The 26,774-nt window shown below is 43.1% G+C and overlaps 1 protein-coding gene across 4 annotated transcripts in view; it reads right to left on the reverse strand.

The window, feature by feature from the left end:
* The window catches only part of LOC112252223 (phosphatidylinositol 4-phosphate 5-kinase type-1 gamma), a 95,047-nt gene that overhangs the window by 49,245 nt on the left and 19,028 nt on the right, over positions 1 to 26,774 (reverse strand). For all 4 annotated transcript variants that reach the window (XM_042323058.1, XM_024423269.2, XM_024423270.2 and 1 more), the window contains exon 2: positions 126 to 157. In XM_042323058.1, coding sequence (XP_042178992.1) covers positions 126 to 157 — 32 coding nt within the window. The remainder of the gene's footprint in view (positions 1 to 125; positions 158 to 26,774) is intronic.

The raw sequence follows: 26,774 nt of genomic DNA on the forward strand, positions 1-26,774 counted from the left end.
AAAGTAGCAGGAGATGGTGTGTGTAGCAGAACACAGACAGTAGGAGGGGGGTTTAAATAGAGGGCATGTCAGTCAGCTGTATTTCAGTCATTTGGGCTAAATACAAGTAAAGGTGAGTACATTACCTCAGTGATGTGTGCTTTTCTAGCAGAAAAATCTGAAAGAGAGAGAAACCAAGAGAGACAGAGACACAAAGATGGAGAGCATCAGACCTATGAGGGATTCCATTAGTTCACATAATCAGTGTTCGAAGGAACAAAGAGGAATCCCATAGGGTACACATTATGTAATAACAGTGTCAAATAACAATGGGGGCAGGTAGTGGAAGGAACGGTTACCAAATCAATATACCATCCATATTCTTCCTGGTAGTCTAGTCAGTACCATCTATCCCCAGCCTAGCATTTCATAAAGCCATGTGATGTGAAAACAGAGCCACATAAACAAAGAAATGGATCAGTGAGCTCTGCTGTCCTGTTCTCTTCAGCCAGCCTCAAATAGATCCATAATTGTAGCTAATTTCTCAACTCACTTAGCATAATGAAGGAGTAGACTAAGAGGGGAGCGTAGACAGTGCAACACACTGCTACTGGGATGATTGAACATCAGATGCCAGGGGGCTGATTACATCAAGAGTCAAGACACTGACTGACTGAGGCGTTTAAAACTGACCAACACTGTTATTTTAGGCTTGTATATTTAAAATGATCAACACAGACAGTAAATATGCAATTGGAATGACCTAAAAAAATACATTTTGAATGAGAATGTGTTATTCACCAGCCGTGCAAAGTGTGTGATGACAGGAGGTTGTGAAGGGCAGAAGCTGCATAGTCTCTGAATTGGTGTTTTACTCCTTCAAGATGCACCTACCACCAGTGGATGCAAGTTGGCGTTTATTGTCATGAATCTTGCACTGGAGGCATCTCCGCAGATTGTGGCTGTTCCAGCTAGTGACCATAGAATCTGATTTTAAACCTTAACCACACGCCAATGCAATCATTCTGCGAACAGGCTGGAACACTGCATAAAGTAAAGACATTACATCCAACCATGCCAATGCAGATGATTAGAGCGAGGAGAGAGGAGCCTGTCCTCCTTGTTATCGGGCAGACCAAGGTTTTCTTCTGTTCCTGTAACCTTTATAAACAGCCCCCCTGTCATTTCTCCCTGTGAACAGTGGGGTTGTTTCCCTGTGTATCTTCTTACTAGACAAGAGCCATTTTGCTTCTGCATGCCTACAACCGTTCTTATTACGCTACACCCGTTCTTATTACCTCTACAGGTGTTCTTATTACGCTACAGGTGTTCTTATTACTCTACAGGTGTTCTTATTACTCTACACCCGTACTTATTACTCTACACCCATTCTTATTACCCCACCCGTTCTTATTACTCTACAGGTGTTCTTATTACGCTACAGGTGATCTTATTACGCTACACCTGTTCTTATTACTCTACACCCGTTCTTATTACGCTACATGTGTTCTTATTACTCTACACCCGTTCTTATTACTCTACAGGTGTTCTTATTACTCTACACCCGTTCTTATTACTCTACAGGTGTCCTTATTACTCTACACCCGTACTTATTACTCTACACCCATTCTTATTACTCCACCCGTTCTTATTACTCTACACCCATTCTTATTACTCCACCCGTTCTTATTACTCTACAGGTGTTCTTATTACTCTACACCCGTTCTTGTTACGCTACAGGTGTTCTTATTACTCTACAGGTGATCTTATTATGCTACACCCGTTCTTATTACTCTACACCTGTTCTTATTACGCTACAGGTGTTCTTATTACTCTACACCCGTTCTTATTACGCTACATGTGTTCTTATTACTCTACACCCGTTCTTATTACTCTACACCCATTCTTATTACTCCACCCGTTCTTATTACTCTACAGGTGTTCTTATTACTCTACAGGTGTTCTTATTACTCTACACCCGTTCTTGTTACGCTACAGGTGTTCTTATTACTCTACAGGTGATCTTATTACGCTACAGGTGTTGTTATTACTCTACACCCGTTCTTATTACGCTACAGGTGTTGTTATTACTCTACACCCGTTCTTATTACGCTACATGTGTTCTTATTACTCTACACCCGTTCTTATTACGCTACAGGTGTTATTACTCTACACCCGTTCTTATTACGCTACAGGTGTTGTTATTACTCTACACCAGTTCTTATTACGCTACAGGTGTTGTTATTACTCTACACCCGTTCTTATTACGCTACAGGTGTTCTTATTACGCTACAGGTGTTCTTATTATTCTACACCCGTACGTATTACTCTACACCCGTTCCTATTACGCTACAGGTGTTCTTATTACGCTACACGTGTTCTTATTACGCTACAGGTGTTCTTATTACGCTACACCCATTCTTATTACTCTACACCCGTTCTTATTACGCTACAGGTGTTCTTATTACTCTACACCCGTTCTTATTACGCTACAGGTGTTCTTATTACTCTACACCCGTTCTTATTACGCTACAGGTGTTCTTATTACTCTACACCCGTTCTTATTACTCTACACCCGTTCTTATTACGCTACAGGTGTTCTTATTACGCTACAGGTGTTCTTATTACGCTACAGGTGTTCTTATTACTCTACACCCGTTCTTATTACACTACAGGTGTTCTTATTACTCTACACCCGTACTTATTACTCTACACCCATTCTTATTACGCTACATGTGTTCTTATTACGCTACAGGTGTTCAGCTGGAACCTGTCATTCAGGGCCCTAATTGTTTAGCCTGTTTTGCATGATATTTTGGCATTAATACAGGTCACATATCAGTTTGCAAACAATGTAAAAAATTAAGAATAAATCAATAAAGCCGTCTCTTTTTTGCTTTCTTGAGTAAGAAAATGCAGGTGTTTCAGCCTAGCTTAGTGCTTTCTGTGGTGGTGGGGCAGCCAGCAGAAAATACGGAGCGTAGGGGTTGGTGCATCGTGATTAGCTCAGTGTTCTGTCACTCATGGGGAGACCACACCACTGAATAATCTACAGTTAGAGCTCGAACATTACATTAGAAGTGCCCATCCTAGAAGGCTCAAGGTCATTGGCCACAGATAAAATGTCAAATCACATTATATCTACCATAGCTTTGATCATGTCAACACCATGGGCCAGAAAATGTTGAATACATTGGCCATGCTGTCAATTTAGCATGACTTCTTCCGTGTTCAAAACAACTGGAAACTCAGTGACTTCAGTGAGTTCAAGACAACTGGGGAAAAAATGAGCTCCGACTAGGAAAATATGTTTTGAACGGTCATCTAACTCGGAATTCCAATTCGGGAACTCGGGCCTCTTTCTGAATCTCCAACCTGAAGATCACCCCCCCCCCCTGAACACAAGAAGGACTGGCCTGTTCAAGTGAGCACAGCACAACGAGTCCAAAACTGTATTGTATGCTGCTGCATAAATAATGTAATATGCCAGGGAGATATGTATACTGTAGCTAAGAAAATAATACAAAGTGTATGTTGTGTAGTAAGCTGTTAGTAACCCGTGTGCCTTACCCCAATAATTTGGTCCCTTTCCACCTCATAAGTAAGCCTACTGTTCTGACTTCATGGTGCACATGTAGCCTATAGCCTGTTTTAGAGAAATGTCCTCATCAAATATTGTAAGAGCTTTCATTGTCTGCTTATATGCCCCCTTTATTTATCCTACAGTTCTGACTTGGTGTACAAGGGAGAATAATGAAGTAGATTGTCAATTGTCAGTAGAAACCACATTTGTTTAAGCAAGTCAGACATGTTTTTTTTCAAGGCAGTAAATGAGGCTGAATGAACTGTTTCGCTGCCAGACAAGGCTCCACTGGTAGCCAGGTATAGTGGTGCTAAGGATTCACTCCATGGTGGTGAAAGGAAATATCTGCTGTTGGGACAGCTTTATGTGGGCCCAAACAATTTGTGGGCATTTGTCACCATTATAGTGCAATTTGTTTATTGTTTAGTGTTGTGTAGTGGCTTTGCTGGAATGCATCAACAACAAGAAATGTGGAGTTTGCCCCACCAAGATTGACATGCTAAAATCATCACTGCAGGTGTTATTAAGCTACAGGTTTTCAGGCATTTCTCTGTGAACCCTCCCTCTGATCATTGCTACATGCTTCTCTGGCTCCGTTCTGTTATAGTGTCTTCAAATGGCATGGAGGTGAAAGGAGAACTTTGGTACATTTTCCAGTTCTTTGAGAGCATGATTGCATCATTGTGTGAAGAAGACCTTGAAACCTACAAGTCAGATATGGAGCTGGACAGGTTTCCAATGGGATCTGTCAACAAACTCCCAAGGTACACCTATATACATATATATATATACACATATATACAAACAAACTCAGCAAAAAAAGAAACGTCCTCTCACTGTTAACTGCGTTTATTTTAAGCAAACTTAACATGTGTAAATATTTGTATGAACATAACAAGATTCAACAACTGAGACATAAACTGAACAAGTTCCACAGACACGTGACTAACAGAAATGGAATAATGTGTGCCTGAACAAAGGGGGGTCAAAATCAAAAGTAACAGTCAGTATCTGGTGTGGCCACCAGCTGCATTAAGTAGTGCACTGCGGCTCCTCCTCATGGACTGCACCAGATTTGCCAGTTCTTGCTGTGAGATGTTACCCCACTCTTCCACCAAGGCACCTGCAAGTTCCCAGACATTTCTGGGGGGAATGGCCATAGCCCTCACTCTCGAATCCAACAGGTCGAAGACGTGCTCAATGTGATTGAGATCCGGGCTCTTCATGGCCATGGCAGAACACTGACATTCCTGTCTTGCAGGAAATCACGCACAGAACGAGCAGTATGGCTGGTGGCATTGTCATGCTGGAGGGTCATGTCAGGAGGAGCCTGCAGGAAGGGTACCACATGAGGGAGGAGGATGTCTTCCCTGTAACACACAGCTTTGAGATTGTCTGCAATGACAACAAGCTCTGTCCGATGATGCTGTGACACACCGCCCCAGACCATGACGGACCCTCCACCTCCAAATTGATCCCGCTCCAGAGTACAGGCCTCAGTGTAACGCTCATTCCCTCGACGATAAACGCAAATCCGACCATCACCCCTGGTGAGACAAAACCGCGACTCATCGGTGAAGAGCACTCTTTGCCAGTCCTGTCTGGTCCAGCAACAGAGTGTTTGTGGACGCTGTTGCCGGTGATATCTGGTGAGGACTTGCCGTACAACAGGCCAACAAGCCCCCAGTCCAGCCTCTCTCCACCTATTGCGGACAGTCTGAGCACTGATGGAGAGATTGTGCGTTCCTGGTGTAACTCGGGCAGTTGTTGTTGCCATCTTGTACCTGTACCGCAGGTGTGATGTTCGGATGTACCGATCCTGTGCAGGTTTTGTTACACGTGGTCTGCCACTGCGAGGACAATCAGCTGTCTGTCCTGTAGAGCGGTCTTAAGCATCTCACAATACAGACATTGCAATTTATTGCCCTGGCCACATCTGCAGTTCTCATGCCTCCTTGCAGCATGCCTAAGGCACGTTCACACAGTTGAACAGGGACCATGTACATCTTTCTTTTGGTGTTTTTCAGAGTCAGTGGAAAGGCCACACACACACACAAAAAGTCAGGAGTTCACCTTAGCCACAATTCCTGACATTTAATCCTAGTACAAGTCCCCTGTCTTAGGTCAGTTAGGATCACCACTTTATTTTAAAAATGTGAAATGTAAGAAAAATAGGAGAGAGAATGATTTATTTCAGCTTTTATTTCTTTCATCACATTCACAGTGGGTCAGAAGTTTACATACACTCAATTAGTATTTGGTAGCATTGCCTTTAAATTGTTTAACTTGGGTCAAACGTTTCAGGTAGCGTGCGACAAGCTTCCCACAATAAGTTGGGCTGGTGTAACTGAGTCAGGTTTGTAGGCCTCCTTGCTTGCACACGCTTTTTCAGTTCTGCCCACAAAATGTCCATAGGCTTGAGGTCAGGGCTTCGTGATGGCCACTCCAATACCTTGTCTTTGTTGTCCTTAAGCCATTTTGCCACAACTTTGGAAGTATGCTTGGGTCATTGTCCATTTGGAAGACCCATTTGCGACCAAGCTTTAACTTCCTGACTGAAGTCTTTAGATGTTGTTTCAATATATCCACATAATTTCCATCCTCATGATGCCATCTATTTTGTGAAGTGCACGTGTCCCTCCTGCAGCAAAGCATCCCCACAAAATGATGCTGCCACGCCAGTGCTTCACGGTTGGGAGGGTGTTCTTCAGCTTGCTAGCCTCCCCCTTTTCCTCCAAACATAACAATGGTCATTATGACCAAACAGTTCTATTTTTGTTTCATCAGACAAGAGGACATTTCTTCAAAAAGTACAATCTTTGTCCCCATGTGCAGTTGCAAACCGTAGTCTGGCTTTTTTATGGCGGTTTTGGAGCAGTGGCTTCTGCCTTAGTGAGCGGCCTTTCAGGTTATGTCGATATAGGACTCGTTTTACTGTGGATATAGATACTTTTGTACCCATTTCCTCCAGCATCTTCACAAGGTCCTTTGCTGTTGTTCTTGGATTGATTTGCACTTTTCGCACCAAAGTATGTTCATCTCCAGGAGACAGAACGCGTCTCCTTCCTGAGCGGTATGACGGCTGCGTGGTTCCATGGTGTTTATACTTGCGTACTATTGTTTGTACAAATGAACGTGGGACCTTATGGCGTTTGGAAATTGCTCCCAAGGATGAACCAGATTTGTGGAGGTCTACAATTTATTTTCTGAGGTCTTGCCTGATTTCATTTGATTTTCCCATGATGTCAAGCAAAGAGGCACTGAGTTTGAAGGTAGGCCTTGAAATACATCCACGGGTATACCTCCAATTGACTCAAATGATATAAATTAGCCTATCAGAAGCTTCTAAAGCCATGACAGAATTTTCTGTAATTATCCAAGCTGTTTAAAGGCACAATCAACTTAGTGTATGTAAACTTCTGACCCACTGGAATTGTGAAACAGTGAATTATAAATGCAATAATATGTCTGTAAACATTTTTTGAAAAATGACTTGTGTCATCCACAAAGTAGATGTCCTAACCGACTTGCCAAACTATAGTTTGTTAACAACACATTGCACACACACACACACACACACACACACACACACACACACACACACACATACATGCGTGTGTGTGTGTGTATATACAGTGCCTTGCGAAAGTATTCGGCCCCATTGAACTTTGCGACCTTTTGCCACATTTCAGGCTTCAAACATAAAGATATAAAACTGTATTTTTTTGTGAAGAATCAACAACAAGTGAGACACAATCATGAAGTGGAACGACATTTATTGGATATTTCAAACGTTTTTAACAAATCAAAAACTGAAAAATTGGGCGTGCAAAATTATTCAGCCCCTTTTACTTTCAGTGCAGCAAACTCTCTCCAGAAGTTCAGTGACGATCTCTGAATGATCCAATGTTGACCTAAATGACTAATGATGATAAATACAATCCACCTGTGTGTAACCAAGTCTCCGTATAAATGCACCTGCACTGTGATAGTCTCAGAGGTCCGTTAAAAGCGCAGAGAGCATCGTGAAGAACAAGGAACACACCAGGCAGGTCCGAGATACTGTTGTGAAGAAGTTTAAAGCCGGATTTGGATACAAAAAGATTTCCCAAGCTTTAAACATCCCAAGGAGCACTGTGCAAGCGATAATATTGAAATGGAAGGAGTATCAGACCACTGCAAATCTACCAAGACCTGGCCGTCCCTCTAAACTTTCAGCTCATACAAGGAGAAGACTGATCAGAGATGCAGCCAAGAGGCCCATGATCACTCTGGATGAACTGCAGAGATCTACAGCTGAGGTGGGAGACTCTGTCCATAGGACAACAATCAGTCGTATATTGCACAAATCTGGCCTTTATGGAAGAGTGGCAAGAAGAAAGCCATTTCTTAAAGATATCCATAAAAAGTGTTGTTTAAAGTTTGCCACAAGCCACCTGGGAGACACACCAAACATGTGGAAGAAGGTGCTCTGGTCAGATGAAACCAAAATTGAACTTTTTGGCAACAATGCAAAATGTTATGTTTGGCGTAAAAGCAACACAGCGCATCACCCTGAACACACCATCCCCACTGTCAAACATGGTGGTGGCAGCATCATGGTTTGGGCCTGCTTTTCTTCAGCAGGGACAGGGAAGATGGTTAAAATTGATGGGAAGATGGATGGAGCCAAATACAGGACCATTCTGGAAGAAAACCTGATGGAGTCTGCAAAAGACCTGAGACTGGGACGGAGATGTCTTCCAACAAGACAATGATCCAAAACATAAAGCAAAATCTACAATGGAATGGTTCAAAAATAAACATATCCAGGTGTTAGAATGGCAAAGTCCAGACCTGAATCCAATCGAGAATCTGTGGAAAGAACTGAAAACTGCTGTTCACAAATGCTCTCCATCCAACCTCACTGAGCTCGAGCTGTTTTGCAAGGAGGAATGGGAAAAAATTTCAGTCTCTCGATGTGCAAAACTGATAGAGACATACCCCAAGCGACTTACAGCTGTAATCGCAGCAAAAGGTGGCGCTACAAAGTATTAACTTAAAGGGGCTGAATAATTTTGCACGCCCAATTTTTCAGTTTTTGATTTGTTAAAAAAGTTTGAAATATCCAATAAATGTCGTTCCACTTCATGATTGTCTCCCACTTGTTGTTGATTCTTCACAAAAAAATACAGTTTTATATCTTTATGTTTGAAGCCTGTAATGTGGCAAAAGGTCGCAAAGTTCAAGGGGGCCGAATACTTTCGCAAGGCACTGTATGTACAGTTGTGGCCAAAAGTTTTGACAATGACAAATATTCATTTTCACAAAGTCTGCTGCCTCAGTTTGTATGATGGCAATTTGCATAAACTCCAGAATGTTATGAAGAGTGATCAGATGAATTGCAAAGTCCCTCTTTGCCATGCAAATGAACTGAATCCCCCCAAAACATTCCCACTGCATTTCAGCCCTGCCACAAAAGGACCACTGACATCATGTCAGTGATTCTCTCGTTAACACAGGTGTGAGTGTTGACAAGGACAAGGCTGGAGATCACTCTTTCATGCTGATTGATTTTGAATAACAGACTGGAAGCTTCAAAAGGATGGTGGTGCTTGCAATCATTGTTCTTCCTCTGTCAACCATGGTTACCTGCAAGGAAACACGTGCCGTCATCATTGCTTTGCAAAAAAAGGGCTTCACAGGCAAGGATATTACTGCCAGTAAGATTGCACCTAAATCACCCATTTATCGGATCATCAAGAACTTCAAGGAGAGCGGTTCAATTGTTGTGATGAAGGCTTCAGGGCGCCCAAGAAAGTCCAGCAAGCGCCAGGACCTTCTCCTAAAGTTGATTCAGCTGCGGGATCGGGGCACCACCAGTATAGAGCTTGCTCAGGAATGGCAGCAGGCAGGTGTGAGTGCATCTGCATGCACAGTGAGGCGAAGACTTTTGGAGGATGGCCTGGTGTCAAGAAGGGCAGCAAAGAAGCCACTTCTCTCCAGGAAAAAACAACAGGGACAGACTGATATTCTGAAAAAGGTACAGGGATTGGACTGCTGAGGACTGGGGTAAAGTCATTTTCTCTGATGAATTCCCTTTCTGATTGTTTGGGGCATCCGGAAAAAAGCTTGTCCAGAGAAGACAAGGTGAGCGCTACCATCAGTCCTGTGTCATGCCAACAGTAAAGCATCGTGAGACCATTCATGTGTGGGGTTGCTTCTCTGCCAAGGGAGTGGGCTCACTCACAATTTTGCCTAAGAACACAGCCATGAATAAAGAATAGTACAAACACATCCTCTGAAAGCAACTTCTTCCAACCATCCAGGAACAGTTTGGTGACGAACAATGCCTTTTCCAGCATGATGGAGCACCTTGCCATAAGGCAAAAGTGATAACTAAGTGGCTTGGGGAATAAAACATTGATATTTTGGGTCCATGGCCAGGAAACCCCCCAGACCTTAATCCCATTGAGAACTTGTGGTCAATCCTCAAGAGGCGGGTGGACAAACAAAAACCCACAAATTCTGACAAACTCCAAGCATTGATTATGCAAGAATGGGCTGCCATCAGTCAGGATGTGGCCCAGAAGTTAATTGACAGCATTCCAGGTCGGATTGCAAAGGTCTTGAAAAAGAAGGGTCAACACTGCAAATATTGACTCTGCATCAACTTCATGTAATTGTCAATAAAAGCCTTTGACACTTATGAAATGCTTGTAATTATACTTCAGTATTCCATAGTAACATCTGACAAAAATATCTAAAGACCCTGAAGCAGCAAACTTTGTGAAAATGTATATTTGTGTCATTCTCAAAACTTTTGGCCACGACTGTATGTATGTATGTAGGTATATATGTATGTTGGCCAGCATCATCTTTAGCCTCTTTACTGCTAAAGTTGAGACTGGTGTTTTGCGGGTGCTGTTTAATGAAGCTGCCAGTTGAGGACTTGTGAGGCATCTGTTTCTCAAACTAGACACTCTAATCTACTTGTCCTCTTGCTCAGTTGTACACCGGGGCCTCCCACTCCTCTTTCTATTCTGGTTAGAGACAGTTTGCGCTGTTCTGTGAAGGGAGTAGTAAACAGCGTAGAACGAGATCTTCAGTTTCTTGGCAATTTCTTGCATGGAATAGCCTTCATTTCTCAGAACAAGAATAGACTGAAGAGTTTCAGAAGAAAGTTATTTGTTTCTGGCCATTTTGAACCTGTAATCAAACCCAAAAATGCTGATGCAGATACTCAACTAGTCTTAAGAAGGACAGTTTTATTGCTTCTTTAAATCAGAACAACAGTTTTCAGCTGTGCTAACATAATTGCAAAATGGTTTTCTAATGATCAATTAGTCTTTTAAAATTATAAATTTGGATTAGCTAACACAACGTGCCATTGGAACACATGAGTGATGGTTGCTGATAATGGGCCTCTGTACGCCTACATTATGTAGATATTCCATAAGGAAATCTGCCGTTTCCAACTACAATAGTCATTTACAACATCAACAATGTCTACACTGTATTTCTGATCAATTTGATGTTATTTAATGTATTTTTTGTGTGCTTTTCTTTCAAAAACAAGGACATTTATAAGTGACCCCAAACTTTTGAACGGTAATGTATATACACATACAGTACCAGTTAAAAGTTTGGACACACCTACTCATTCAAGGGTTTTTCTTAATTTTGTACTATTTTCTACATTGTAGAATGATAGTGAAGACACCAAAACTATGAAATAACATGTTAGTAACCAAAAAAGTGTTAAACAAATCAAAATCATTTCAATTAACAGGTGTGCCTTGTTAAAAGTTCATTTGTGGAATTTCTTTCCTTCTTTATGCACTTGAGCCAATCAGTTGAGTTGTGACAAGGTATAGTTGGTATAAAGAAGATAGCCCTATTTGGTAAAAGACCAAGTCCACATTATGAAAATAATAGCTCAAATAAGCAAAGAGAAACAACAGTCCATCAATTACTTTAAGACTAAGTAAATCAATCTGGAAAATTTCAAGAACTTTGAAAGTTTCTTCAAGTGCAGTTGCAAAAACCATCAAGAGCTATGATGAAACTGGCTCTCATGAGGACCGCCAAAGGAAAGGAAGACACAACGTTACCTTTGCTGCAGAGGATAAGTTCATTAGAGTTACCAGCCTGAAAATGCAACCCAAATGAATGCTTCACAGAGTTCAACTAATAGATACAACTCAACATCAACTGTTCAGAGGAGACTACATGAATAAGGCCTTCAAAAGTCAAATTTCTGCAAAGAAACCACTACTAAATGACACCAATAATAAGAAGAGACTTGCTTGGGCAATGGACATTAGACAAGTGGAAATCTGTTCTTTGGTCTGATGAGTCCAATTGTTTTATTTTTGGTGCCAACCGCTGTCTTTGTGAGCGCAGAGTACATTAACGGATGATCTCTGCATGTGTGGTTCCCACCGTGAAGCATGGTGTAATCATAACAACATACAGGAACTCAAGTTCTTTAGTTCACCTGACCTAGAATTCCTTACAATCAAATGCCGACCATATTATCTCCCAAGAGAATTCTTGTCGGTTATCATCACAGCCGTATATATTCCCCCTCAAGCAGATACCCAGATGGCCCTCAAGGAACTTCACTGGACTCTATGTAAACTGGAAACCCTAAATCCTGAGGCTGCAAATTTGAGAACAAGGCTACCTAAATTCTATCAGCGTATTGATTGTAGCACCCATGCGGGCAATACACTGGATCACTGCTACTCTAACTTTCGCAATACGAGGCCCTCCCCCGCCCTCCCTTCGGCAAATCCGACCACAACTCCATTTTCCTCCTTCCTTCCTATAGGCAGAAACTCAAACAGGAAGTACATGTGACAAAAACCATTCAACGCTGGTCTGACCAATCGGAATACACGCTTCAAGATTGTTTTGATCACACGGACTGGGAAATGTTCTGGGCAACCTCAGAGAATAACATTGATTTATACGCTGATTCGGTGAGTGAGTTTATAAGGAAGTGCATTGGAGATGTTGTACCCACTGACTATTTAAACCTACTCTAACCAGAAACCGTGGATAGATGGCAGCATTCGCAGAAAACTGAAAGCACAAACCACTGCATTTAACCATGGAAAGATGACTGGGAATATAGCCGAATATAAACAGTGTAGTTATTCCCGCCACAAGGAAATCAAACAAGCGAAATGTCAGTACAGAGACAAAGTGGAGTCGCAATTCAACGGGTCAGACACATGTGGCCGGGTCTACAGGCAATTACGGACTACAAAAAGAAAACCAGCCATGTCACAGACATCGATGTCTTGCTTTCAGACAAACTAAACACCTTCTTTGCCCACTTTGAGGATAATACAGTGCCACCGAAGTGGCCCGCTACCGAGGACTGCGGGCCCCCCTCTCCTTCTCCGTGGCCGACGTAAGACATTTAAACGTGTTAACCCTCGCAAGGCTACTGGCCCAGACGAAATTGCTAGCCGCATCCTCAGAGCATGCACAGACCAGCTGGCTGGTGTGTTTACGTACATATTCAATCCCTCCCTATCCTAGTCTGCTGTCCCCACATGCTTCAAGATGGGTACAGGAACAATGGTGGCCAAAGAAGGCAAAGATAACTGAACTAAATTACTATCGCCCCCTAGCACTCACTTTTGTCATCATGAAGTGCTTTGAGAGGATTCTTTTCACCTCCACCTTGCCTGCCACCCTAGGCCCACTTCAGTTTGCATACCGCCCCAACAGGTCCACAGACGATGCAATCGTCATCACACTGCACACTGCTCAGCATTCAACACCATAGTACCCTCCAAGCTCATCATTAAGCTTGAGGACCTGAGCCTCAAACCCACCCTGTGCAATTGGGTCCTGGACTTTGACGGGCCGCCCCCAGGTGGTGAAGGAAGGAAACAACATCTCCACTTCGCTGATCCTCAACACTGGTGCCCCACAAGGGTGCATGCTCAGCATGACTGCGTGGCTATGCACGCCTCCAACTCAATCATTCATTTTGCAGATGACACAACAGTAGTGGGCTTGATTACCAACAACGTGAGACAGCCTACAGGGAGGTGGTGAGGGCACTTGGAGTGAGGTGTCAGGAAAACAACCTCACTCAACGTCAACAAAACAAAGGAGATGATTGTGGACTTCAGGAAACAGCAGAGGAAGCAACCCCCTATCCACATTGACTGGACAGCAGTGGAGAAGGTGGAAAGTTTTAAGTTCCTCGGCGTACACATCACGGACAAACTGAAATGGTCCACCCAAAGAGTCAGTGTGGTGAAGAAGACACAACAGTGCCTCTTCAACCTCAGGAGGCTGAAGAAATTTGGCTTGTCACCTAAAACCCTCAAACCTTTACAGATGCACCATAGAGAGCATCCTGTCAGGCTGTATCACCGCCTGGTGTGGCAACTGCACGCCCTCAACTGCAAGGCTTTCCAGATGGTGGTGCAGTCTGCACAACGCATCACCGGGGTCAGACTACCTGCCCTCCAGGACACCTATAGCACCTGATGTCACAGGAAAGCCAAAAAGATCAAGGACAACAACCACCCAAGCCAATGCCTGTTCACCCTGCTATCATCCAGAAGTTGAGGTCAGTACATGTGCATCAAAGCTGGGACCGGCTGAAAAACAGCTTCTATCTCAAGGCCATCAGACTGTTAAACAGTCATCACTAACACAGAGTGACTGCTGCCTACATAGACTCAAATCATTGCCACTTTCATAAAGGGATCACTAGCTACTTTAAATAATGCCACTTTAATAATGTTTACATATCTTACATTACTCATCTCATATGCAGATACTGTATTATATACCATTTTATAAGCATCTTGCCTATGCCGCTCAGTCATCGCTCTTTCATATATGTGCATACATATTCTTATTCCATCCCTTTAGATTTGTGTGTATTAGGTTGTGGTTGTGTAATTGTTAGATTACTTGTTGGATATTACTGCACTGTCGGAACTAGAAGCACAAGCATTTCATTACACTCGCATTTACATCTGCTAATCATGTGTATGTGAACAATAAAATGTTATTTAGAGGGACTATCATTATTATTATTTATTTATTTATGTTGAATTTTACCCCTTTTTCTCCCCAATTTCGTGGTATCCAATTGTTTTAGTAGCTACAGTCTTGTCTCATCACTACAACTCCCATACGGGCTCGGGAGAGACGAAGGTTGAAAGTCATGCGTCTTCCGATACACAACCCAACCAAGCCGCACTGCTTCTTTACACAGCGCCCATCCAACCCGGAAGCCAGCCGCACCAATGTGTCGGAGGAAACACCGTGCACCTGGCAACCTTGGTTAGCGCGTACTGCGCCCGGCCCGCCACAGGAGTCGCTGGTGCACGATGAGACAAGGACATCCCTACCTGCCAAGCCCTCCCTAACCCGGACGACACTAGGCCAATTGTGCGTCACCCCACGGACCTCCTGGTCGCGGCCGGTTACGACAGAGCCACAACCCAGAGTCTCTGATGGCACAGCTGCAGTAGAGCGCCCTTAACCACTGTGCCACCCGGGAGGCCCTATCATTTGTTTTTCAACAGGACAATGAGACAACACAGCTCCAGACTGTGTAAAGGCTATTTGACCAAGAAGGAGAGTTATGGAGTGCTGCATCAGATGACCTGGCCTCCACAATCACCCGACTTCAACCCAATTGAGGTGGTTTTGGATGAGTTGGGCCGCAGAGTGAAGAAAAAGTAGCCAACAAGTGCTCAGTATATGTGGGAACTCTTTCAAGACTGTTGGAAAAGCATTCCAGGTGAAGCTGGTTGAGAGAATTGCATGCGTGTGCAAAGCAGTCATCAAGGCAAAGGGTGCCTATTTGAAGAATCTCAAATATATTTTGATTTGTTTAACACTTTTTTGCTTACTACATGATTCCATACGTATTATTTAATTGTTCTGATGTCTTCACTATTATTCTACAACGTAGAAAATAGTCCAAATATAGAAAAACCCTTGAATGAGTAGGTGTCCAAACCTTTGATTGGTACTGTTTTTTAAATTCCTTTTTTTATTTCCCTATATTATTTTCCCCTAACCATACCACCCCTCCCCTAAATGGACTAAACTAATGGACAGCACTTAGGCTTCTACTTCCAGTTTACACATTCTATATACATTTTACAGACACCGTTAGTTTGTTTTTAGTCCCATCCTTCAGCTACCATCAACCCCTCCCATCTATCTCTAAAGACAATCCAGTTTTGATTGGAGTACAGATTAATTTATGGGGCAATATACAAATGTTTTTGAGAAAAATTATTTGAAAAATACAATTTTATTGAGTAAATGTATTTCTTGGTTCTCTTCATTTTAAGAGAGAAAAACTTTGTTGTTTGTCGATGTAAAAATCAGGGTCTGCAGAATTTATGGTGGAAAAAAATTGGTTTCCCATAAATTCGGGCGGAACAAATGGTACCTCCGCTGAAAATGTATGAACACCACTGGTCTTGTCAGTAAACCGTGTCGATAACATGTCAGAACCAGTTGGGACCATCACAATATACAGTGCATTCGGAAAGTATTCAGACCTTTCCTTTTTCCACAGTGTGTTACATTATCCTTATTCTAATGTGGATTAAATATTTTTTGTTTTCATCAATCTACACACAAAACCCCATAATGACAAATCAAAAACATTTTTTCAAATGTATAAAAAAAAAAAATACCTTATTTACATAAGTATTCAGACCCTTTTCTCTGAGACTCAAAATTGAGCTCAGGTGCATCCTGTTTCCATTAATTATCCTTAAAAAGTTTCTACAACTTGGAGTCTACCTGTGGTAAATTCAATTAATTGGACATGATTTGGAAAGGCACACACCTGTCTATACAAGGTCCAACAGTTGACAGTGCATGTCAGAGCAAAAACCAAGTCATGAGTTGAAGGAATTATGCATAGAGCTCCGAGACAGGATTGTGTCGAGGCACAGATCTGTGGAAGGGTAGCAGAACATTTCTGCAGCATTTAAGGTCCAAGAACACAGTGGCTTCCATCATTCAAGTTTGGAACCAGCAAGACTCTTCCTAGAGCTGTCGGCCTGGCCAAACTGAGCAATCAGGGCAGAAGGCCCTTGGTCAGGGAGGTGATCAAGAACCCGATGTTCACTATGACAGAGCTTCAGTGTTCCTCTGTGGAGATGGGAGAACCTTCCAGAAGGACAACCATCTCTGCAGCACTCTACCAATTAGGCCTTTACGATAGAGTGGCCAGACAGAAGCAACTCCTCACAGCCTGCTTGATGTTTGACAAAAGGCACCTGAAGGACTCCGAGACCTTGAGCAACATGATTCTCTGGTCTGATGAAACCAAGATTGAACTCTTTGGCCTGAATGCCAAGCGTCACGTCTGGAGGAAACCTGGCACCATCTCTATGGTGAAGCATGGTGGTGGCAGCATCATGCTGTGGGGATGTTTTTCAGTTGCAGGAACTGGAAGACTAGTCAGGGTTGAGGGAAAGATGAACGGAGCAAAGTACAGAGAGATCCTTGATGAAAACCTCATGCAGAGTGCTCAGAACCCCAACAGGACAAGAACCCTAAGCACACAGCCAAGACAACGCAGGAATGGCTTTGGGACAAGTCTCTGAATGTTCTTGAGTGGCCCAGCCAGAGCCCGGACTTGAACCTGATCAAAAATCTTTGGAGAGACCTGAAATTAGCTGCAGCGATGCTCCCCATCCAAACTGACACAAGCTTGAGAGGATCTGCAGAGAAGAAATGGGAGAAACTCCCCAAACACAGGTGTGCCAAGCTTGTAGCATCATACCCAAGAACAGTCGAGGCTGTAATCACTGCCAAAGGTGCTTCAACAAAATACTGAGTAAAATCAAATCAAATTTTATTTGTCACATACACATGGTTAGCAGATGTTAATGCGAGTGTAGCGAAATGCTTGTGCTTCTAGTTCCGACAATGCAATGCATTGTCTGATCTGACTACTTATGTAAATGTGATAAATATTATTCTAATGTTTTTTACATTTCTAGTACCCGCTTTGACATTATGGGGTATTGTGTGAAGATTTATGAGAAGGAAAAAAACTATTTAATCAATTTTAGAATCAGGATGTAATGTAACTAAATGTGGAAAAAGTCAAGGGGTCTGAATACTTTTTGAATGCACTGTAGTACAGCCACCAAACCTGTACAGGGAGAATGAGCAAATATAGAATACTCATCACAATAAATACCAACCACTCCTGGGAAGTACTAAGCAGACCAGGTAATCTGCTCACTCGTTTACCACACAAAGCTTCTAGCAGCAAGTCCATTAGTAGTGGATGACAGGGAGAGACAGAGGGACTCATGGGACAAAGGCATTTTGAAGTTGTCCTCTCTCTCTCTCCCCCCTCTCTCTCTCTCTCCCCCCTCTCTCTCTCTCCCTCCGCCTCTCTCTCATTTCCATGTGCGTCAGTCACCTGCCTCAGGGTGACTCCCTCAGGGCCCCCTGGCCATCAACTAAATTAGTTCTCTCTCGTTCCTCTCCCTTCCTCCGCATTTCCACACCCAAGTGTCGGAAATGAACAGACCCGGGGAAAATTAACAAGCTTACTGTGTGTGATAGTTCAGCTTCTTCTTACCGGTGTACCTCTCCCTATCACACACTTCAACTGATAAATGTTTATATACACCTATTCTTGCTATGAGTTTGCAGTATGGAGAATTTATATGGTAAATTGTAGAGACTTAACATCTCATTCACATCTAATGTGTTAGTGACAATTATTCCTCTAGAACACCTGGCCCTTCTCTCTCAGACGTCAATGGAAGATGGCGGTATTGTACTTTAGTGCCGGCTGTTGGCTCTCATGCAATCATCCTCACAAACAAAGCCAAATCATCCCAGACGTGACTGCACACGCTCCCCTTCTTCACTCCCCATTCCCTGGTTTCCATGACTCCCCAATTGAGGTCAACTGGCTTTTTATGAGTATGCACGTGTGCCTGGAATCAACAGACACATGCTGCCTTCGTTCCAAATGAAATCAAATTTGATTTGTCACATGCTTACTTACAAGCCCTTAACCAACGGGGCAGTTCAATAAATAAAGTAAAAATAAAAAGTAACACTAAATCAGGGCATTTGTTTGAACACAGGAGCAAACAGAGATCATAGCCAATCCAGAATAAACAAAGACAAAACAATAAACAAAATGACCATGTATCAATAAAGAGGATAGTGTACAGCCGAACCAATACTGTGACCTCGCCTCACATTGTCCGTGTGTAACTGCGAAACCTCGCTATATAAGCCAAACTGGGATATTTTTAGATGCTGCTATGATTGAAACAACTGGATTGAGTGCATCTGCATCATATGTTCTGAGTACTGATTATCCATGTGTCAGTCTGACCTAGTTCAGATCAATGGGATAGGTCCCCAGAGGTGCTTAAGGACTGTCGGCTAGGTCTCGCAGGTTGCTGTAACAATTGATTGGGTTGATTTTCTTCAGAACAATCTAGACAAGCCTGTTTTGTTTATTGGATTTTAAGAGTACACCTGGAATGACATTCTGGCTCTGAAATCAATGAATGGAGAGAATAACTCAATAAAAAGTTTAACACAGAGAAAGATACTTACAGTTTTTCCCCAATTGTTTACACACAAAAATTGGAACTTGAAACCTGAAACTCATGTACCAAATCCCTAAACCAAGTCTGAAAAATTGCAAGCACAATTCCTGCTTTACACTCAGTTTTCAGTTCTATATCACACTTTTTGCAAAACACTACACACAGTTCTCTATATTAGGCACAACATTCAAAAATAAAATATATTAAGTCCCTTTGGAAAGCAACGCCAATCACAATGCCAAGCTCTATACACCAAATGGCAACACCCACTCCTCACAGGTGTAAACACTAGTTGCTGAAATGTTCACTTAGATATCAGAGCTTTAGCACTGTAAAAAGGACACAGATGAGCTCTCCTGTTTTGGAGGAAAATGGAAGTCAATGGTGAAGCAAGAGCTAGAGGTGAAGGAGTGAGAGTAAGGGGAGGAAGAGGAGGATGAGGAAGGACAGTTGTCTCAGATGAGATCAGGGCCACATTGGTTGACCATGTGCTCAACCATGGATTGAGTATGAGGGAGGCTGGGCAGAGAGTTCAGTCCAACCTGAGCTGCTACACGGTTGCATCTATCATCCGTACATTCAGAAATGGCAACCGGTAAGTTACCTACCATCTATGCTCTTTATGTATGTATACTGTAGTCTGACATATCAGTAGGTCTATGTTACTCAGTGATTGTTGGCCTGTTACAGTAATGTCATTTCATATGGAAAGAAAATAGATTATTGTAGCTTACTGTAACCAATCATATATTTGTGGATCTTCTGCAGAACTGAGAGACGGCCAGGCCATGGTGGAAGACACAGTTCACACCAGAACAGGAGACCGCTAGTGTGAACATGGTGGTGGTCAACAATACCATTAGACTAGGAGAAATCCAGAACCACATAATTGCAGACAACACAATATTCAATAACATTCACCAGGTGGGCTTGTCTACATTGGACCGTGTATTACAGCGCAACAGAATCCGGATGAAACCGGTCTACAGGGAGCCATTTGAGCGAAACTCAGAGAGGGTTAAAGAACAGTGCTATGAATATGTGCAAGTAAGTACTATACTGTGAATCTACTATCCTATCAGCACTGTATAGACACATTACAGTACTGTAATCCAGTGTATTGTGCCTCACCATATTGACTGCTCTAGGTCTATGTCACATATTGTCTTGTTGTCTGATTCAGAGTCCTGGAGCTGGATGCCGGTGTAATTCAGCACGTTTATATTTACATTGATGAGGCTGGCTTCAACCTAGCCAAAAGATGGGGACGGAACATTATTGGCCACCATGCCACAGTGAATGTCCCTGTACAGCGTGGAGGGAATATCACCACATGCGCAGCCATTACCCAGCAAGGCGTCCTCCATCACCATGCCAACCTTGGTTTACAACATGTTTACAACAACGCCATTCTCATCACCTTCCTGGACACACGACATCATCATTCCAGCCGAGCAGATGGATGGACCAGAGCAGCCCAGGTATGTTGTCATCTGAGACAACGTGAGTTTCCACCGGGCTGCTCTGGTCTGCAACTGGTTCATCGACCATCCACAATTTATTGTTCTATACCTCCCATCATATTCCCCATTACTAAACCCAATTGAAGAGGTTTTTTTCGGCATGGCGATGGAAGGTGTATGTGGTGAAGTTGATGTGGGGGCTTTTGGCGTCTGGATCCGTCACTCCAGAAGATTCTTTCCCCGCTGTTTAGCCAGGGAGAACATGGGTTGTGATGTAGATGAGGTGCTGTTTAGCCAGGGAGAACATGGCTTGTGATGTAAATTAGGTGCTGTTTAGCCAGGGAGAACATGGCTTGTGATGTAGATGAGGTGCTGTTTAGCCAGGGAGAACATGGCTTGTGATGTAGATGAGGTGCTGTTTAGCCAGGGAGAACATGGCTTGTGATGTAAATGAGGTGCTGTTTAGCCAGGGAGAACATGGCTTGTGATGTAGATGAGGTGCTGTTTAGCTAGGGAGAACATGGCTTGTGATGTAGATGAGGTGCTGTTTAGCTAGGGAGAACATGGCTTGTGATGTAAATGAGGTGCTGTTTAGCTAGGGAGAACATGGCTTGTGATGTAGATGAAGTGCTGTGGCCAGACCAAAATAGGAAGCAGGATGCAGCCGAATGTCTTTTTTCTTACATTTTGCATGTGTTGTGGTGTTAAGAGTTTTGAAAGAATGAGCCACTTTCATTTTTGTATAGAAAATCCTTTATCTGACTGAATGTTTTTCTCCTGTTGGGTATGGAGTGTTACATGAATACAGGAACAAGTGTTCAAAAATACTGCATTTTGGAAATAAATGACAATATTGTTTTTGTTACTTTATTGCATTTGTGTGTGTTTATTTATGTATATTTGAGTAGGTATACATTACTGTAACAATCTTTCACAACCAGTTACAGTGTAACACTGAAAATCCAAAAGGCATAAACCTACTGCTGGGATATTCATAGTAGTGTTTTGTGTTGAGCACATCAGTGTGTTGGTTGGTCGACAGATCTATTCATATGACTGTGTGTGTGTGTGTCATTTTGATGCAAAAAAAATATTGGAAAGAGAAAACTGTTTTGAATGCAGTGCAGTTTTGTGTTTAGAGTTTTGGGAAAATGGGCCAAAGATTCAGCAAACGTGTGTAAACAATTAACGAAAACTGTAACTAAAACTGCCTAGACTCAAAATATACCACTGATCAAATAAAACCTTATTTGCCACATGCGCCAAATACACCAAGTGTAGACTGGGGGGAAAATGGGCCAAAGATTCAGCAAACGTGTGTAAACAATTAAGGAAAACTGTAACTAAAACTGCCTAGACTCAAAATATACCACTGATCAAATAAAACCTTATTTGCCACATGCACCAAATACACCAATTGTAGACTGGGGGGGTGTCAATGTAAATTGTCCGGTGGTGATTTTTCTGAATTGTTCAGCGGTCTTGGGGGCTGTTGAGGAGCCTTTTGGTCCTAGACTTGGCGCTCCGGTACCGCTTGACGTGCGGTAGCAGAGAAAACAGTCTATAACTCGTTGGTGATGTGGACACCAAGGAACTTAACTCTCAACCTGCTCCACTACCGCCCCGTCGATGTTAATGGGGGCCTGCTCAGTCCGCCTTTTCCTGTAGTCCATGATCAGCTCCTTTGTCTTGCTCACATTGAGGGAAAAGTTGTTGTCCTGGCACCACACTGCCAGGTCTCTGACCTCCTCCCTATAGGCCGTCTCGTTGTCGGTGATCAGGCCTACCACTGTTGTGTCATCAGCAAACTTATTGATGGTGTTGGAGTAGTGTTTGGCCACGCAGTCGAGGGTGAACAGGGAATACAGGAGGGGACTAAGTACACCCCTGAGGGGCCCCAGTGTTAAGGATCAGTGTGGCAGATGTATTGTTGTCTACTCTTACCATCTGGGGGCGGCCCGTCAGGAAGTCCAGGATCCAGTTGCAGAGGGAGGTGTTTGGTCCCAGGGTCCTTAGCTTAGTGATAAGCTTCATGGGCACTATGATGTTAAACACTGAGCTGTAGTCGATGAACAGCATTCTCACATACAGCGGGGAGAACAAGTATTTGATAACCTGCAAAATCGGCAGTGGTCTATAATTTTGATCATAGGTACACTTCAACTGTGAGAGACTGAATCTAAAACAAAAATCCAGAAAATCACATTGTATGATTTTTAAGTAATTAATTAGCCTTTTATTGCATGACGTACGTATTTGATACATCAGAAAAGCAGAACTTAATATTTGGTACAGAAACCTTTGGTTTGCAATTACAGAGATCATACGTTTCCTGTAGTTTTTGACCAGGTTTGCACACACTGCAGCAGGGATTTCGGCCCACTCCTCCGTACAGACTTTCTCCAGATCCTTCAGGTTTCGGGGCTGTCGCTGGGCATTACGGACTTTCAGCTCCCTCCAAGGATTTTCTATTGGGTTCAGGTCTGGAGACTGGCTAGGCCACTCCAGGACCTTGAGATGCTTCTTACGGAGCCACTCCTTAGTGGCCCTGGCTGTGTGTTTTGGGTCGTTGTCATGCTGGAAGACCCAGCCACGACCCATCTTCAATGCTCTTACTGAGGGAAGGAGGTTGTTGACCAAGATCTCGCGATACATGGCCCCATCCATCCTCCCCTCAATACGGTGCAGTCGTCCTGTCCCCTTTGCAGAAAAGCATCCCCAAAGAATGATGTTTCCACCTCCATGCTTCACGGTTGGGATGGTGTTCTTGGGGTTGTACTCATCCTTCTTCTTCCTCCAAACATGGCGAGTGGAGTTTAGACTAAAAAGCTCTATTTTTGCCTCATCAGACCACATGACCTTCTCCCATTCCTCCTCTGGATCATCCATATGGTCATTGGCAAACTTCAGACGGGCCTGGACATGCGCTGGCTTGAGCAGGGGGACCTTACATGCGCTGCAGGATTTTAATCCATGACGGCGTAGTGTGTTACTAATGGTTTTCTTTGAGACTGTGGTCCCAGCTCTCTTCAGGTCATTGACCAGGTCCTGCCGTGTAGTTCTGGGCTGATCCCTCACCTTCCTCATGATCATTGATGCCTCACGAGGTGAGATCTTGCATGGAGCCCCAGACCGAGGGTGATTGACCGTCATCTTGAACTTCTTCCATTTTCTAATAGTTGCACCAACAGTTGTTGCCTTCTCACCAAGCTGCTTGCCTCTTGTCCTGTAGCCCATCCCAGCCTTGTGCAGGCCTACAATTTTATCCCTGATGTCCTTACACAGCCCTCTGGTCTTGGCCATTGTGGAGAGGTTAGAGTCTGTTTGATTGAGTGTGTGGGCAGGTGTCTTTTATACAGGTAACGAGTTCAAATAGGTGCAGTTAATACAGGTAATGAGTGGAGAACAGGAGGGATTCTTAAAGAAAAACTAACAGATCTGTGAGAGATGGAATTCTTACTGGTTGGTAGGTGATCAAATACTTATGTCATGCAATAAAATGCTAAATTAATTACTTAAAAATCATACAATGTGATTTTCTGGATTTTTGTTTTAGATTCCGTCTCTCACAGTTGAAGTGTACCTATGATTAAAAAAATTACAGACCTCTACATGCTTTGTAAGTAGGAAAACCTGCAAAATCGGCAGTATATCAAATACTTGTTTTCCCCACTGTAGGTGTTCCTTTTGTCCATGTGAGAAAGGGCGGTGTAGAGTGCGATTGAGATTGCGTCATATGTGGATCTGTTGGGGCGGTATGCGAATTGGATGGGTCTAGGGTGTCTGGGAGGATGCTGTTGATGTGAGCCATGACCAGCCTTTCAAAGCACTTCATGGCTACCGACGTGAGTGCCACTGATTGTTTAATGGGTAAGGTAAACGAAAACCATGTGCCTTTAAGGCAGCAGAGAAATGTCACACACTGAAAACACAAGCAAAAAATCTACATTTTGTGTAAGTAGGACTTTATTTTTCTCATTAATATGTTCCTTTCGGTTAGGCCAAAACAATAGCAGGGCAACAGAATTAAGTTTGGAGAAGAACTAGGCCTGTATGTTGTTGAGTATTGAATCTACGGAAGGCAATGAGCCAGTGCAAACGCCTAATTGGTCTCTCTCTAAATTATAAGTCACCCACTCCTTCTCTCCTCCTTTGTTTTTGGCTTCGGCCCAGTTGGAAAGTTGCTGCAGTGAGGTAATTGACTCTGTCTGCTCCAGTGTGACCATGTTGTCAGATTTCACCCATTCCTCCCCAACCAGGACTATTGAGTGACCACACTCATGATTAAGGCACCCTCAAATGTACTAACGCTAAACCTTTTAAAGCCTTAACACATTCATGGCCATTACAGGACCTGGCAGGATATTACCCTGTATTACCCACACACCAACAGGAGGCATGCCAGTAACCCACAGACAGAGCATTAAAACATCTCAAATTGGCAAACCACACCACAGCTTAAAACCGCCAAATGCGATTCATTCTAGCATTGAAATGGTAGTCTAGTCAACATAACCACAGTGAAATAAAATATGCAGTGTATAGCTGACAGTCAGTGGCTACAGCGTGTGCCTGGGGGGGGACAATGCTTTTCATGAAGCCAACGGATGCTCAATTATGATCAATAGCAGGTCTGAGTTAATAAAAAGTTCAGTCATTCAATTCAGCTGGCTAGAACATCCCATTGAGACGTGTGGGTGTGCTGAGCTGCTGCTCAATGAAGTCTGCCAGAACAGTCATCTTAATGGAGCACAGCCTTTTGAAAGCAATAGCATTTATTTGAACTGCCACCAAACATACAATGTGGAAAGAGTTGAGTTCAATTCCTTTTAAATTCTGTCAATTCAGGGAGTGAAATAAAGAGCTAATATTAATTTAATTTCAAGTCATTTCCTGGATTGACCGATAAATTATTTTTTGTCAATAAGTAAACTCAGCAATAAAAGACACGTCCTCTCACTGTGTAAATATTTGTATGAACATAACAAGATTCAACAACTGAGACATAAACTGAACAAGTTCCACAGACCTGTGACTAACAGAAATGGAATAATGTGTCCCTGAACAAGGGGGGGGGGAATCAAAATCAAAAGTAACAGTCAGTATCTGGTGTAGCCACGAGCTGCATTAAGTACTGCAGTGCATGAGATGTTACCCCACTCTTCCACCAAGGTACCTGCAAGTTCCCAGACATTGCTGGGGGGGAATGGTTCTACAGTTCTACAGGAATGGTTCTATTTCTGCAGGAAATCACGCACAGAACGAGCAGTATGGCTGGTGGCATTGTCATGCTGGAGGGTCATGTCAGGATGAGCCTGCAGGAAGAGTACCACATGAGAGAGGAGGATGTCTTCCCTGTAACGCACAGCGTTGAGATTGTCTGCAATAACGACAAGCTCAGTCCGATGATGCTGTGACACACCGCCCCAGACCATGATGGACCCTCCACCTTCAAATTGATCCCGCTCCAGAGTACAGGCCTCGGTGTAACGCTCATTCCTTCGACAATAAACGCAAATCCGACCATCACCTCTGGTGAGAAAACGTGACTCGTCAGTGAAGAGCACTTTTTGCCAGTCCTGTCTGGTCCAGCGATGGTGGGTTTGTTCTGTTCCTGTTGTTACATGTGATCTGCCACAGCGAGGACGATCAGCTGTCTGTCCTGTCTCCCTGTAGCGCCGTCTTAGGCGTCTCACAGTACAGACATTGCAATTTATTGCCCTGGCCACATCTGCAGTCCTCATGCCTCCTTGCAACATGCCAAAGGCACGTTCACACAGATGAACAGGGACCCTGGGCATCTTTCTTTTGGTGCTTCTCAGAGTCAGTAGAAAGGCCTCTTTAGTGTCCTAAGTTTTCACAACTGTGACCTTAATTGCCTAACGTCTGTAAGCTGTTAGTGTCTTAACGACCGTTCCACAGGTGCATGTTCATTAATTGTTTATGGTTCATTGAACAAGCATGGGAAACAGTGTTTAAACACTTTACAATGAAGATCTGTGAAGTTATTTGGATTTTTACTAATTATCTTTGAAAGACAGGGTCCTGAAAAAAAAACTTCCACCATAATTTGCAAATAAATTCATTAAAAATCCTACAATATGATTTTCTGGATTTTTTCCCCTCATTTTGTCTGTCATAGTTGAAGTGTACCTATGA

The sequence above is a fragment of the Oncorhynchus tshawytscha genome, linkage group LG06, assembly GCF_018296145.1.
Source record: "Oncorhynchus tshawytscha isolate Ot180627B linkage group LG06, Otsh_v2.0, whole genome shotgun sequence".
NCBI classification, from domain to species: Eukaryota; Metazoa; Chordata; class Actinopteri; order Salmoniformes; family Salmonidae; genus Oncorhynchus; species Oncorhynchus tshawytscha.